Consider the following 17,482-nt stretch of genomic DNA (forward strand, 5'->3'; position numbering starts at 1 on the left):
TATTTTCAAAACTCAGTATTAACCAGTTATTCTAATCTACTTCAACACTAATTATCCCACCGGTACTTTGAAGATTCTTGCAAAATTCTTATAAATTGCATAACCAACACCTGAGACCATGTAGTCAATAGATTTTACTGTAAATAACATTAATTAACCATCAAAAGACTGAGTTAGCAATGTTAGTAACCAAACAATAACTCACCTGCAATTCAGAAAATAATTATTAATGTGACATGGGATTTAACTATTGCATTGTTACATCTTGTTGTGAACTAGGTAATGGAACAGGTACCATGTTTTAAACGGTAATGCCATCCACTCAAGTTAAGAAATGGCAGATGAGAGCTATTGTGTGAATACAGAATAAGCGAGCTACAAATTTTTAAAAATGCAATATGTTCAATAGCTTAGTCTTTAGCCTATAAACAATTTTTTTTAAAAATTGAAATATTTAGCAGCTAATCAAATAATAGATAAAGAGCTAATTATCTGAGAACTGGAGGCTCAAATGTAACAAAAAGGCCATCAGTAACCGTAGTTCTAATTCAGTTGTCGACATACTGCTGAGCTTGCTCACCTACAGATCTCTTCTACCCTCTTCACAAGACAGGAGTTGGCAAACTTGCTTTGGAAAGTACAGCACGCAGATATGCAACATTAACCATTATATTAAGTCTGATATTATAACTGCACGCGTCAACAGAGCTTCACAAATTATTCCATACCTGATCATCATACCCATCAATTTTTGCTGGAGTAAACTGGTCCACATTATACTGTGCAAAGGCACTAAAATTAGATTGATAATCAAAATATTAGATAAGTAACAAGAGATAGGTTTTCAAATCTAACATAGCTAGAAGAGTCTTCCAAATAAGTTCTCCACAAGGTTTTTAAAAATTAAGCGGAAATCAATTTAGAGTACTTAATATTAAAGCTTTTTTTTTCATTTTTGAACACAATTGCCATTGTACTGCACAATTACATACTTGTGTAGTTAAAATAAACTTGCGTAGAAATACTGCTGGAACTGTACATGCGTAAAGATTAGGTGAAAGAAGGATCAGGCAAAGCAGTGCAATTCCTGTACTGAGTTGCTGATATTCAAAATCAATGCCCCATATGGCACAGGACAATGCCTTGAACAGGGCAAAAGGCGAAGGGAACTATACTATTCACATGATTGTGACTTTCATGTACTCATGTAACATGCATTTCAATTTATTTTTGGTACTTTACAGTATTCTGGGTAAAGCAATGACATTTGTGAGGACCTTGTTTTATGCATTGTGAAGGGTTTCTTGACATTAATTGTGTGTGGAGTTTGCACATTCTCCCCGTGTCTGCATGGGTTTCCTCCGGGTGCTCCAGTTTCCTCCCACAGTCCAAAGATGTGCAGGTCAGGTGAACTGGCCATGCTAAATTGTCCATAGTGTTCAGTGGTGTGTAGGTTAGGTACATGAGTCAGAGGTAAATATATCTGGGTGGGTAGCTCTTCAGAGGGTTGGTGTTGGCTGGTTGGGCTAAAGGGCCTGTTGCCACACTGTAGGGAATCTAATTTAATATTTGTGGATTGTGAGCACCTTCTGAACACTGGCCAAACTCCAAAAGTCTGCAAAAAAAATGGACATTTGAGCCACATGTCCCTTTGCAGTCAGAACTAAAAAGTGTAAAAGAAAACTGGTGTAAAACAATTTCCCAAATATTAATTTGTGCACTATTATTTCATGTAGTACAGTTGTACTTATTTACAATAGCAAATTTTAGTATGGGGGAGGACACATAGCAGCATGATGGCAATAACATTCTAGTATTAACCCAGAGTCCCAGGGTAATATTTTGGGAACATGGGTTCATATAGCATCATAACAGATTGTCAAATTTGACTTGTAAAAATAAAGTCTAGAATTAAAGCTATTCTACTAGCAACTATCATATAACTACTGTCATTTTAAAAATATCAAACTCACTAATGTCTTTTAGGGAAAGAACGGGCGGCAGAGTGGCACAGTGGTTAGCACTGCTGCCTCACAGCGCCAGAGACCCAGGTTCAATTCCCGCCTCAGGCAACTGCGTGGAGTTTGCACGTTCTTCCTGTGTCTGCATGGGTTTCCTCCCACAGTACAAACTTGTGCAGGTTAGCTGAATTGGCATGCGTAGTGTTAGGTGAAGGGGTAAACGTGGGGGAATGGGTCTGGGTGGGTTGCTCTTCGGAGGGTCGGTGCGAACTTGTTGGACCGAAGGGCCTGTTTCCACACTATAAAAAAAATCTGTAATCCCTGTCTGGGGACTGCAGTATCACAGTGTGGTTGACTTTTAACTACCCTCTAAAATGGCCTGGCCTGTTCATGGGCAACTAGAGATGAGCAACAAGTTTTGGCATTGCCAGCAATGTCCACATCCTACACATGAATGCAGTCAGTTCTCATAACGATAGTTTTGTTCTCATGTGATAAGAAAATTGTGCAATAGCGAAGCCATTTAGACTAATGAGACAGGAACCTTATTACAGCCACATGTATGAATGATTCACATTCTACAAATAATGGTTTAATTCTTCAATTGTGTTAAAGTCAACTCACATTGAAGAAACATATTATAGCAGTACCGACTAAAAACACTGAACAGTTAAGCTACAATTCTACTTACTGTGCTGTCCCCTCCCTGAGAAGATTGTCCTCATTGAGCAGCAACCGCACATCTGTCAGAAAGTTTAACAGAAGTATGAGTTAGTCATGGAAGCAGAAACCACAATTCAGGTATGACCACAATTGTTATGCTAACTGTATGCATACACACCAAACTTTAAAAAGCAGCTTGTGTAATTCTGCTTATGTGGTGACGACTCATAGCGCACCTAAAGTGTAAACTGCAATGTGCTGTTAGGTAAGAACTACCAAGATTTTACTCAGTAACATTAAAAGAACAGCAATACAGTACAGTTAACAAGAGAATGGAGCAGAGTTTTTCACTAGATTCTTCAGCCTCCAACTCATTCACGTATTTACAATATTTCTATCATTGGTCAACCTAAATTTCTGGTTAATGCTACCACTTAGGATGTCGATGGAAAATACAGCAAATGGCAGTACTGTTGAACATGGCAAGACAGGGACATAATGACAAAGGCTGTAAGTGAACTTTCTCCAAAAGACCAAGTGAATATCTGAGATGCAGTCTATTCCAGTCTGAGTTGGGCGTTTATTCCTAAGTGCAAAATCTCCCCACCTTTTAAAGTTGCTGTTGCAAACCAAGAACAGTATATTCACTAATTTTCTTTTACTGACTGCAGGAAGTTATCTTTTCAAAGAACTCACAATAAGTTAGATAGGATTTCTCTTTCAGAAAAAAAAATGTTGAGTATGCCTGATTAACTTATGTGCCCTGATGTAATATGTTGCATAATTGCTTCTAACGGAATAAGATTAGATTAGATTAGACTTACAGTGTGGAAACAGGCCCTTCGGCCCAACAAGTCCACACCGACCCGCCGAAGCGCAACCCACCCATACCCCTTACCTAACACTACGGGCAATTTAGCTTGGCCAATTCACCTGACCCGCACATCTTTGGACTGTGGGAGGAAACCGGAGCACCCGGAGGAAACCCACGCAGACACGGGGAGAACGTGCAAACTCCACACAGTCAGTCGCCTGAGTCGGGAATTGAACCCGGGTCTACAGGCGCTGTGAGGCAGCAGTGCTAACCACTGTGCCACCGTGCCGCCCAGCTGGAGTTGTTACTCCCTGAAGCAGAGGCTGAAGTGTGACCCTATTAAATTTATAAAATCATGAGGCATATGGATAGGGTGAATAGCCATGGTCTTTTTCCTAGGGTGGGGGAATTCACGTTGAGAGGGATAGATTTAATTGGGATTGAGGAGTAATTTTATCATGCAGAGGGTGGTGCATGTGATGAAATGATCTGCCAGAGAAAGTGGCTGAGGAAAGTACAATTACAACATTTAAGAGGCATCTAGTATATGAACAGGAAGAGTTGAGAAATATGAGCCAAAAGGAACTATGTCTGATTGGGATGCTGGACCAAAGGACCTGTTTTGTGCTGTATGACCCTATAAATAGGCAGTACTAATCATTGGCAAGTATTCCTATTTCTGATCTTAAAGTATCAAAACATATTAATGAAGCATCTGATGAGTGGGCCGAAGATGCTAGCCCCAAGGAACTCCTACAGTTTATCAGTAGGCTGAGATGACTGATGATACTCCAAATGTTGGAGTTAACACAAAAAGCAAACAATGAAGTGTCTTCCCTGCCCACTCAAAAATTCCTATTTATTCCAATTTTGCTTGTGATCAAGGGATCCTGATCAAACGTTACCTTGATATCAGAGTCAATTATACACCTCATATGTTCAACTCTTGTGCACATCCGGACCAAGGTTGTAATGAGGTTTGCAGAGAGGCGTGCAAGTGTTGCTTGATAACATTAAGGGTACCTTCCATCATTTTACTGATGACTGAAAGTAAACTGAAGAGGCAACAACTAACCAGATGGTCCTTCACTGGACAGGACATAGTTGGGCAATTTTCCACAAACTGGAAGTCAAATTGCTTTCATGTTGTCAAGCTCATGGTCTTGGTCAAATCCAGCCCCTCTAAATCATATGAAGTATCAAATTGGCTGAAGAATGGTACCAGTGGGAGAGGGACAGGGTGACATCATTCACTGGAATCTTCTGATCTAAAAAAAGGAGTTGCAAACACTTCAGCATCGTCTTCTACATAAACCACTGGAGAAGCTTGTGAATTGAGAGTATCCTCAGTTCAAAGGAATGTGTTAGCATTGTGCTGTGAAGACTCCAAATAATAGTTATACAAATAGATGCATTAGTAACAGGTACATTGGTGAGGGGGGAGGTCAGGTAGACATTTCCTTCTTGTTGGCTCTCCCTCTATTTGCCACAGATTCAGTAAAGCAGATATGTCAAAGTTCAGCCTATAAAGGTTTCACTAAGCCTCTGACAGACATTGAAATCCCAGGCCAGACTGCATCTGTGCCCTTGCTATTCTCAGTGGTTCTTCCGTGGTGCTCAAAGTGGAGGAATGGCTAGCACTCAAGGAGCAAGGACAGGCTGTAATCAGGTTTCCTTGCCCATATGTGACATGATTCTACGTCACTTCAGGTGATCTCATGTCATAGCTTGGCTTTCTCCCAACTGTGTTCGTTATTAGATCTGACCTGCTCAGTGAATGACGACAGAGGAATCAAGGATATTAGTCTAAGATATAATTTACTGAATATAACTGTCAGGTTCTCACTTGGGAGTCAGAGGGACAGCAATCTCTCAAATGTTGGTGCTCTTACAAGGCAGAGTGGTCTATTTTGCCTTCCAAATTTGCATACTGCTCCCGTAAGGTTTCAATGACTTATGAACAAGGACTCCTCGGTCCCATTGGATACTTTCCAGGCTCTCAAGTATTCTGCACCTCTATTCTTCTAGTAAAGTAGATAACCTCAAATATCCACATTTTATTTCATCTGCCACCCCCCGTCCTCCACACAGCCTCTCCGAATACCCACCTCATCTTCTCTGCATTCTCAACTCTCAGCCAGGAAATACAGTGTGCATAAACTCAGCAATATTACAACTGATCATATCCAAAACATTGATACACACTGTAAATAGATGGGACCCAAACACTGAAGCATGCAATTCTCCAGAGCCTGCCAATGAGGAATCATAGAACCCCTAAAGTATGGAAGCAGTCCATTCAGCCCATAGAGTCCACATTGACCCTCTGAAGGGCAGTCCATCCAGACTCACCCACCTAACCCAACCCTGAAACCTTCATTACCCATGGCTAATCCACCTTGCCAGAACATCCCCAGACTGTGGGAGGAAATTGGAATACCTGGAGGAAACCCCCGCCATGCAGACATGTATGTGAACTCCACAGAGTCAGAGGGTGGAATCAAACCTGGGTCCCGAGTGCGGAGGCAATAGTGTTAACCACTGAGCCAAGAGGACTCGTTTATTACAAATCTACTTTGCCAGTTAATCAATCCTCAATTTATGAGAATGTTATCCCAAATTCCATGCAAATTCAAATTAACCACATTCATTAGATCCCCCATAAGGTCTGCTAGCAACATCCTCAAAACTCCCGTTTGTCATATGATTTCCCCTTCATAAACACGTTGACTCTATCCAAATAGATTTTCCTTTATGCTAGGTTCCAGTAGGCTTCTGCTGGAAAGACAGGAAGTTCTGTAGTTCCCCATTCTTGCACTCTTTCCCACCCTACAGCTGTGTGGCATTTATAATATTTCAACGTCCATACAAAAGACAATCAAAGCATCCATTATGATTTCTTCCCACTTTACGTTTGTATTCCAGTCTTCCCCCAACTTCCCTGCCCTCCTTTGCTGAATTCCAAACTGTCCCAGTACACAGACAAACTTTTTTAAAAAGTTCAGAAGTCTCCTTTGATCATCTTTAATGCCACTTGTTAGGTTTAACCTTTGATTTTCCTGTATGTTGGCCTTATTTTGTGAAATAAACCATTCTACCAACATTTGATGCCTCTTTGTTCCTCCTAAACAATCTACACCATCCTTTCAATCCTCCGTTTCTAATACCATTTCAATTTTTGATTCTCCTATCTAAAAGGTTGAATATCACTGTAGGAAGTGAGGGAAGTGATTGCTGAACCCTTTACTGAAATCTTTGTATCTATAGCCACAGGTACAATGCTGGAAGACTGGACATTGGCTAACGTGGTGCCACTATTTAAGAGTGGTAAGGAAAAACCAGGGAAATGTCGACTAGACAGCCTGGCATTGATGGTGGGCAAGTTGTTGGAAGGAATCCTGAGAAATAAGACTTACATGTATTTGGAAAGGCAAGGACAGATTAGAGATAGTCAACATGGCTGTGTGTGTAGAAAATCATGTCTCACTGACTTGATAGAGCTTTTAGTAGTAACAAAGAGGGTTAATGAGGACAGAGCAGAAAATGTGATTGAGATGAACTTCAGAAAGACATTCAACAAGGTTCCTTATGGTAGACTGGTTAGCAAGGTTACATAAGGAATACAGAGAGAACTAGCCATTTGGATGCAGAATTGGCTGAAAGGTAGAAGACAGTGGTGATGTTGGAGTGCTGCTTTTCAGACTGAAGGCCTATAACCAGTAGTGTGCCATAAGGATCAGTGCGGAGTCCTCTGCTTTTCTAATTTATATAAATGATTTGGATTTGAACATAGCAGGTATAGTTAGTAAGTTTGTAGGTGACACCAAATTGGAGGTACAGCAGACAGCAAAGGTTACCTCAATACAACAGGATCTTGATCAGATGGGCCAATATGCTGAGTAGATGGAGTTTAATTTAGATAAATGTGAGGTGCTGCATTTTGGGAAAACAAATCTTAGTAGGACTTATACACTTAATGGTAAGGTCCTGGAGAGTGTTGCTGAACAGATACCTTGGAGTGCAGGTTCATAGTTCCTGCACTTATTGATCAGAGCACTGAACATAGGAGGTGGAAGATCATATCATGACTATGCAGGACATTGGTTAGCCACTACTGAAATACTTGAGTACAATTCTGGACTCCCTCCTGTCGGATGGCTGTTGAGACTTGAAAGGGTTCAGAAAAGATTTACAAGGATGTAGCCAGGATTGGAGGGCTTGTGCGATAGGAAGAGGCTGAACAGGCTGTGGTGGTTTTCCCTGGAGCGTCAGAGACGGAGGGGTGACCTTATAGAAGTTTATAAAATGAGGGGCATGGATAGAGTAAATTGACAAGGACTTTTCCCTGGAGTGGGAGTGTCTAGAACTAGGGGGCACAGGTTTAGGGTCAGAGGGAAGAGATTTAAAGAAGGGACCCAAGGGGCAAATTTTTCATGCAGAGGGTGATGCCTGTATGCAATGAGCTGCCAGAGAAAGTGGAGGAGGTTGGTACGATTACAGCATTTAGAAAGACATCTAGATGGATATATGAATATGAAGGGTTGAGGGGGATGTGGGTCAAATGCTGGCAAATGGGACTAGACTAATTTAGGATATCTGGTTGGACTGAAGGATCTGTTTCTGTGCTGCACAAATGTGACTATAATTTCAATTCCTAGTGTAAGGCAACAAATCAGACTCTAAACAAAAAAAAACGTGGCCTGCCTGGAGTGGATAGGCTGATGCTGCCATTACAAGCTAGCTCATTATTTCACTCACTCGAGAATGTTTGTGCAAATTGGTTCCTTTTAGAACAAATTGACTTGGCCTGACAGAAAGACAATGGAAGGGGTCATTTTTAATTAAAAGTTGTTACAACCACCCAAAAGGGACTGGTAAATAAAAGGGGAGCCAGTTTATCCTTCCTCACCTAGCTGTTCAATAAGTTCAGATCTCCGGTCTGGAATAGTATTAATTTTGAGAAAAACCAAAAAAAAACAAGCTAGTTTTATTCACCCTGCAAGGTTGTGTGCACACAGCATTTACAATAGAGTGCTTTAAAGTCTAACACTATCCTGCGATTTCACTCTTAGCTGATTCTAGAATTTGTTTCTACAGCTTTTCACTTTCACTTATAACTACAACATTACTGATGCAAGCTTTATTTTCATATTTTATATTTTCATGTTAGGGTTTCGACTCTCCGCATTGGGCATCTTGAGTTTCAGGAATGAAAGATTTCAGTTATGAGAGTAAATTAAAGGAGTTGGGAATGTTCTCCTCAGAGAGAAGATAGCTGACAAGAGAGGAGACCGAGGTTTTCAAAATCATAGCAAAATCGCACTGGAAAGGAAAAACCATTCCCACTCAAAAGAAAATAAATGAAGGTACTAAATTTAAAGTGATGTGCAAATGAAGCAAGAGTAATTGAGGAAAAAAATCTTTTACATGGCAAGTAGTTAGGATATGCAAAGCATTACCTGGAAATGTGTTGGAGGCAAGATCAACTGAGGCATTCAAGAGGATATTGGATGATTTTGATAAAAATAGTGTGCAAGAATAGAAGAAAAAGGTAGCAGATTGGCACAAAATAGAACCAGTGCAGGCAAGAGCAGCCGAATGGCTTCCTTCTGTGCCATAACAATTCTGCGATTCTGCATAACGTTACTCCTATATTAGATAGTCATTAATAAAAAATGTTTCAGTATGGTTACAAGTGTGCTTAAAAATTCCCCAAACCAAGTGAAGAAAAAAAAACCTCAAAGCAGTATCTTAATAAAAGGACAAGTATTGTGTGTGGTTATAGGCTGATGCTTATTTCATGATTAGAACAGTATAGGGTTAGGAACATAATCATGTCTCGCTTCCTGCATATCCCTCGGTCATGGATTGAAGTGGAAGAAAAATGTGATGGACCAAAGATTTTCTTCAGAAAGGAACAGAGGCAAAAATGACACCTGAAGATGTACAAATTTCCCTTGTGACTTGTGAAGGCCAATGCAGTAAAAGCACAAACCTACTACAAAAGAACTATCAGGGATGAGTTTGTTCAAATTTGGCAGGTGGTTCAGGTTGCATGCAAAGTGGTCACAACGACAAGTTTCATGCATAGCTATATTCACATCTCATCTATACCTGTTCCTCTAATTGTTAGAGGAATACAATTATAACCGAGAAAAAAAATTGAGAATAATTTTTTAAAAATTCATTCAAGGGATATGGATGCCACTGCTGACCAGCATTTATTGCCAGTTCCTAGCTGCCCTTGAGAAAGTGGCAGTGAGTCACCTTCTTGAATTGCTATAGTCTACATGCTGTAGGGTGGGAATTCCAGCATTTTGATCCAACAGTGAAAGAACAGTAATACATTTCAAAGTCGGGATGTTGAGTGGATTGGAGGTGAACTTGTATGTGGTTGTGTTCCCACATATCTGCAGCCCTTGGCCTTCAAGATGGAAGTGGCTATGGGTTTAGAAGATGTGTTAAAGAATTTTGGTGAATTCCTGCAGAGCATTTTGTAGATCATACATACTGCTGTTGGTGATAGAAGGAATGGATGCGCTGCCAGTCAAGCAGTTGGGCTGCTTTGCCCAAATAGTGTCAAGCTTCGAGTGGTGAAGCTGCACCACTATTTGGTCAAATGTGGCCTTCATGTCAAAGGTCACATTTCACCTCGTTTCTGGAATTCAGCTCTTATGTTTGAACCAAGGCTGTAATGAGATCAAGAGCCAAGTAGCTCTGACAGAACCTAAAATGGAAGTCACTGAGCAGGTGACTGTCAAGCAGGTGCTGCTTGATAGCACTATTGATGACCCCCATCACTTTATTGGTAGAGAATTGATTGATGGGGCAGAAACCAGCCAGATTGGATGCGTCATGTTTTTTGGTACAAGACATACTTGGGCAATTTCCACATTACAGTTATAAAACTGATTTCTACCTGACAGAGGAAGAGTTTGGTTAGGGAAGTGGCAAATTCTGGAGCACAAGTCTGCAGTACTATTGCTGTAATACAGTTAGGGACCAATGCCTTTGCACTATCCAGTTCCTCCAACCATTTCTTGATACCACATGGAATGAATAGAGTTGGTTGAAGATCAATCTTTGATGCTGGGGACCACTGGAGGCTGAAATGGATCATCCACTCAGCACTCCTGGTCAAACATTGTTGCAAAAGCTTCTGCCTTATATTTTGCATTGATGTGGTGTGCTCCATCATTGTGATTGGGGATATTTGGAGGAAAAATGCCTCATCTTCGTCCTTAGGACCCGCCAATCACATGGCATCAACATCAACTTCACCAGTTTCCTTATCACCCCTCCCCACTGTCCTACCTGCCCATCTTCACCCCCACCAGCTGTATCTACCTATCATCTTCCCAGCTACTTCCACCCCCCCCCCCCCCCATTCTTTCAGCTCCCCACCCCGTGCAAATGTCGACTCTCCTGCTCCTAGGATGCTGCCTAACCTCCTGCGCTTTTCCAGTGCCACACCTTTGAACTCTGATCTCCAGCATCTCAAGTCATCACTCATTCTCAAGAATCACATGCAGGCCAGAGGATGAGAATGGCCTGACGGACATTAGTGAGCTAGATGGGTTTTTCTGACAATCGACAGTGGTTTCATGGGCATCAGTTGTTTCGTTATGCCAGAATTTATATTTGAATTCAAATTCCAAACCTTCCAAGGCAGGATTTGAACCCAGATCCTCAGAACATTACCCAAGTTTCTGGATTAATGACCAAGTGTCAAAACCAATAGGGCATTGCCTCCCCTATGTATTTCACATTGGGGCACATGGCCATTTCGAGGATTGAGATGTTAACAGTTGCTTCCTGATCAAAGTAGAATCCCTGTGGAAACAGGTTGTTCAGCCCAACAAGTCCACATCGACTCAGACCCATTTCCCTCTGACTAATGCACCTAACACTATGACCTGCACATCTTTGGACTGTGGGAGGAAACTGGAACACCCGGAGGAAACCCACACTGACGCAGGGAGAATGTGCAAATTCCACACAGTCGCCTGAGGTGGGAATTGAACCCAGGTCCCTGGTGCTGAGGCAACAGTGATAACCACTAAGCCGCCCTAATGGAAATTCAAAAGTAGTTTATGGACAACATTGCTGGGTTAATGATTTCAACAGTTATCCTATGTATTCATTGGTTAACTAAGACCAGCAGAATGCATAAGTATTCTTGACTTTTAAATCCAGTGGCCTGGACTAATAAGCCCCTCTGTTTGAAAATATGCAGTCTAAGAAACGGGAACAGTAAAAGCGAAGATTAAGCCTGACAACTTTCTGCTCACTGTCATTTTTGAAATGAAAGAAGTCAATCACTTGTGTGATCCAGTCCCATACTAACATATTTGATGCACGACTGCCCTATCAAGCCACTCCATCGACTGAACATCTTGGCAACCCCTTCAAGTAAACTACAGCAGTTCTGGAATCAGGTCCAGCCCTGAGAACCACACCATCTTTGTCAGGGTAGTTAATGATAGACAATACATGCAAACCTGAGGATCCCTGGAATTAACTCTTAAAATGCTTAAGTAAATATTTGCAAAGCTCATACAACTACATTGTAAGGTGTTTGACTGTAATTAATTCACATTGCCAACATGATACCTCGACAGGAATTTCTATTGGGCAACACTCCAGTTCCAGGCACACTTGAGACTCTTCTAGGAAGAAACTACATTTTACCCCCGCCTCATCTGTCAGCAAGGCAGTCTCTATCAAAATGGGCCGGGGGCAAAGATAGTGACCCAAAATTTTGCATGCATTATAAATCCAGCTGTTAACTCACTGTAACAAGTAAATCAGACAGTAAGTCTTGACATAGGCAATTTAGTTGCAATCAGACTAATTCTACTTCACCACGTAAGAACAGAATCTCAGATATACTTAGCATTGAAATATGCATAATGTGAAGCTAGATTTATTGCTGAGAGATCAGGGGTTGTGCATTAATTGCACGTAAATGACGACTACCACCAAAGCATGCTTTGGTCCTGAAAATTCATTCATTCCTGTATAGTTGATTGGTATTGAAGATTTAATGACATTAAAAAAAATCCTTTTCTGGTCCTGTTACTCTTGCTTAATTTCATCTTTATTTCACTTTCTCTACATGAAAAGAATAATTTGACCTTGTTGCTTTGTATATCCAAGTTTAGACTCTGAAAAACTTAATGAGGATATTTCAACCTATGTTTTAAAAAGTCTTGTTATTTCTTTTCTAGCTCTCAGTCCAAGGATGTCCCCAGACAGTTTAATAGACCAAAACTACACTTTCAAGTACACTGTCACTAGCTACAAACTTCATTTCTTCTAATTTGACTGCAAAATTCAAGCCAATTGATCAATAAAGGGAACAATCTTCTGTCATAAGGAGCTTTGATTGAAAGCGTCCCTTTAGAGAGGTACAAAACAGTTTTCTTCAGACATTCATATATCAATAATTGCTCAACTTACATATATAAACAGGTATGTGAACAAAAAAAAAATCAGACTAGATGAAACATTGCCTGAGCAGCAAACACATTCCTGGACACCTACTATTGATGAATTATGAACTGGACAAAAATAGCACAGTTCACATTTTCTTCCTCAAAGCCTATATCTTTTCATTTTAATCAAGGTGCTTGGCACAAACTTTAAAAATGTAAGGTTTCATGCTGTATTCCCACACTTTTACTGTAACTACACAAGTCATTTTTCTGACAGCTTGTAAATTAAATTTCAAACAGGTAAGTGTTAACAATTAAAACTTTTGAATTGTAGTCTGACAAAATGAAAAAGGCACAGCCAACATAAGCAATTTAATAAGACTTACCATTGAAAACTTCATTGAATTCTCCTGGTGGGGCATGAATAATGAAGTTTGCTGCTATGCGTACCTGTAATTAAAAGATTTTCTAATTAATTTTCACCCATAACTTGCATTCAAGTTTAAAATAACTCAGGTTTTACATTCCTACAAATTTTAATCAAGGACAATTATGGTAGGGAAGTGGATAAGCAATTTTATCAAAATGAATCTTATTGATTGAATCCTTCATTTTTTAAACCTTCTGCATATTACTGATCATTTCTAAAAAAGGAAAATTAATCCAACTCTGAATTAGACTCATCTTGTAACAATACTCAAAATGCCTATTTGTCTACATTCATATGCTATGCTATACATGCTTGGTAGGGTCAAACCCGAGTTTTCTTTAATGTATCACTTTAAAATATTTTGTCAGTTTCAATGAGATCACCTCATTCTTTAAAATTCATGAGAATGTACGTTACTACTACTACTACTACTACTGCAAAACTATCCCAATATACTTGTTCCTTCATTCATTTCACTTGACAATTGCAGTGAACTGTATTTGTTTACAAGTCACCATACAGGCTTAATATTCTCAACTACATGTTAAAGAACACTTCAGTACATTGGTAATTTATCCACAATTAACACTTTGGTGGTGGTTGGCATTCACAATGCGATTGTGCCAATGGATCAACCACTGTATTTCTGTACATAATATTCCACTGAAGGACAACCAGGATACAATACTAGTGACCATAGGTACAGAAGGATTTTAGTGGGTTTGAAGCAGTTCAGGGACTGTTTACTTGACTAATATTTGGAATTAGCTAACACCCTTATGAGGAAAGGTTACGCAGGATAGGCCTGTATCCTCAGAAGCCTGAGGTGACTTAACTCAAAATCCAGAGGGGACTTACCCAGTGAATGGAGAAGGGATCCTTTCTCTGAGGGAGAATAAGACCATAAGACATAGGAGTGGAAGGAAGGCCATTCGGCCCATCAAGTCCACTCCGCCATTCAATCATGGCTGATGGGCATTTCAACTCCACTTACCAGCATTCTCCCCACAGCCTTTAATTCCTTGTGACATTAAGAATCTATCAATCTCTGCCTTGAAGACATTTAACATCCCAGCCCCCACTGCACTCTGCAACAATGAATTCCACAGGCTCGTCACTCTGGCTGAAGAAACGTCTCCGCGTTTCTGTTCTAAATTGACCCCCTCTAATTCTAAGGCTGTGTCCACGGGTCCTAGTCTCCTCGCCCAACGGAAACAATTTCCTAGCATCCACCCTTTCCAAGCCATGTATTATCTTGTAAATTTCTATTAAGTCTCCCCTTAATCTTCTAAACTCCAATGAATACAATCCTCAGCCATTCCTCGTAAGTTGGAATCTACAACTAGAGGTCATACTTTAAAAAAGTAAGGGGTTGCAATTTAACACAAACAAGGAATTCTTTTTCTCTTAGAAGGTAGAGTGCCTTTTGAATTCCCCTCCTCAAAGGCAATGGATGCAGATTATTTAAAATATTTCTAAGGTAGAGCAAAACAGATTCTTAATTACCAAGACAAAGGGTACTGGGGTGTGCAGGAATGTAGACTTGTTAAAATCAGGTCAGTTGTGACCTAACTGAAGAGTGGCACTTATACGAAGGGTTGAATGACGTATTCTTGTATCTTGCTCTTAATGATGGCTTAATAAACGCTTACCCAAGTTTAACAGATAGCTACCTGACAAAAGACCAGTGCTAAGCAAGCTTGAACTTCCAAATAAACTTGTTGGGCTATAACCTGGTGTTGAGAGTTTTAAACGTAATCAAGCATGATGTTGCAGTGATCAACAACTACAATACATTCCATCAGAATTTAACTCAAGTTGATACTCTATCAAGTTGCTTTAAGAAAATGCATTTGGATAGCGTAGTTCAATACTTCAAATGTTCTAAAGCACTTTCCAGCAAATTTAAATACTTTGAAATGCAGTCACTGCTGTACCAGAACAGTCAACTTGCATGAAGCAGGGTTCCACAAACACCAATGAGAATGACAAAATAATTTTGAGTTTGAGACATTTACTGAGGGATACGTATTAACCAAGACACTAGGAGAACATCTCTGTTCCTTGAATAGTGCCGTGGGATCTTTTATGTGTTGCAAACACCATCTGTTTAACATTTATAGGGAAAATCCAAACACAAACACTTTCTATAAACAACTTCCAATACTTGGACTAGATGCTGATTTTGCATCTTTTAATCATAATATTAAAAAAACTTAATCAACCGCAAAGATGGTATACTTTGGAGAGTACTTGGCAGATAATGTCATGGATAAGCCCAGAAATATCCTGGCATTAAGTGAGCTATAATAAGTGGACCAGAGATAATTCCTTACCCCTCACAGATACTTCCCTATCCCACATTTGCACTCTGTCACATGCAAATGACTTGATTCCTTTGAAATGACCTCACTTTGTCCCATCTCTCCCAGTTTAAAAACATCCAGGGGACAGTGACCATTATTCAAAAGCTAACACCAATATATTCAAGGTATGTAGTGTCTGCACTGATTGAATTTCTGATCCTTGGTGTGAGAGGTGTGTCATGATACATCTAACTAGGTAGGTTTAAAAAAACCTTAGCTTATATTCATGAAGCCCCACCCGACCTTGTAACATGGGACACAAAGTATCTTAACCTGAAGTACACATTTTCTCACTTAATGTCTACATAAATGATAGTTAGATCAGGATCAAATAATCCTTACACTACTTTAACTCTTTGAATGTACATGTGGGACTTTTCCAACCTTCATGGGATAGGCTACAAACAGCTAAACTTCATTTTTCACCTTTCACCCTTCAATATGAAAAATTCACAATGTGCTTTACAAAGTTCAGATCTAGCTTCTCGCCAGAAAGTATCTCCATACCAATGGCATGCTAGTGCTTCCAAACAAATCTGACCCTAAGTAACCACTCTAGTCAAACATCTCTTTTCATTTTATACTTTATAAAAAACTCAAATCAGCATCCAATTTACAAATGCAATGAACGACATCCACCTCAACTAAATTAGGGCTCTTGGTTGTCAAGTTTTCAATCTGGGGTGGGCATCCTTTGGGCCTTCTAGAAGATTTACTGCCCAGGACACCCTACTTCCTGAAATCCCCGTTGAAATTTCAACTTTGCTACCTTTCATTTGAAATTATCAAAATTTAACTTTATTGTCAAGTCTTCCTTTACTATAATTTCTCTATTAGAAATATTCCATTCTCCTTACTCCACTGGAAAGTGTTGCGGAATAATTTGGATGGCAAAATAACTGTGTATACATATACACACTATTATTCCACCACATGATGTAGTTGAGACAAATAACAGAAGTACTCAAGGTGAATCTAGATGTGAGGGAGAAAAATGGTTGAAGAGGTTCACAGTGGAATAATGTTAACATGGGCCTTGAAAATAGACTGGTCTGTTTACCTGGTTGAAATACATTACAATGTTAGCGGGTTTTGAGAAGATTTGTAGCTCAGGTTGAGGTTTTGGATGTAGGTTTGCTCACTAGGCTGCAAGGTTCATGTCCAGACATTTCGTTACCCTACGAAGTAACATCTTCAGTGGGCCTCAGGCGATAGAGTTCCGGATGGAATGCCATTCTTCTACGAATTCTCATGTGTGTCTTTGTTTGACTTGTCCTAAGATGGATGTGTTGTCCTTCCTCATCTGTATGTGAGGGTACTAGTGGGAGTGGGTCATGGCATTCCAACCGGAACTCAAATCAACAAACACATTGAGTTAGACCCCATCTACCACCCCTGAGAAAAGGAACTGGAAGTGACTTCATCACAGGAAATAACATTACAAATCCAAACATAAATAGGAAGCAGGAATTTTCAGCATTGCTTTGCCTGAGGCCTACTGAAGATGTTACCCTGCATGGTAACGAAACATCTGGAAATGAATCTTGCAGCTCAGCAAGCAAATCTACATCCAAAACATTACAATGCATTCACAGCACAAGACAGACCACTTTAATGACCAACTGATATATGCTAGTATTTTAGGTGACACACAAGCTTCCTCCCATATAATTTCTGCCAATTTTAACATATCCTTTCCTTTCTTCCTCACGTGACTCACTTTTCCAACTCCTTCAGTGCATCTATGCTACTTGCCAATTTGGGGCTTTCTTAACCAGGCTCTCTCTGGACAAATAGGTGCCTTTTGGACT

At 40.1% G+C, this 17,482-nt stretch overlaps 1 protein-coding gene across 1 annotated transcript in view; it reads right to left on the reverse strand.

The window, feature by feature from the left end:
* LOC132824921 (F-actin-capping protein subunit alpha-2) overlaps positions 1 to 17,482 on the reverse strand; it is a 45,146-nt gene that overhangs the window by 20,982 nt on the left and 6,682 nt on the right. The window contains exons 2-4 of the mRNA XM_060839799.1: positions 13,262 to 13,325; positions 2,653 to 2,704; positions 729 to 792 (exon numbers count right to left, since the gene is read on the reverse strand). Coding sequence (XP_060695782.1) covers positions 729 to 792; positions 2,653 to 2,704; positions 13,262 to 13,325 — 180 coding nt within the window. The remainder of the gene's footprint in view (positions 1 to 728; positions 793 to 2,652; positions 2,705 to 13,261; positions 13,326 to 17,482) is intronic.

Source organism: Hemiscyllium ocellatum, chromosome 19, assembly GCF_020745735.1.
Source record: "Hemiscyllium ocellatum isolate sHemOce1 chromosome 19, sHemOce1.pat.X.cur, whole genome shotgun sequence".
Classification (NCBI taxonomy): Eukaryota; Metazoa; Chordata; class Chondrichthyes; order Orectolobiformes; family Hemiscylliidae; genus Hemiscyllium; species Hemiscyllium ocellatum.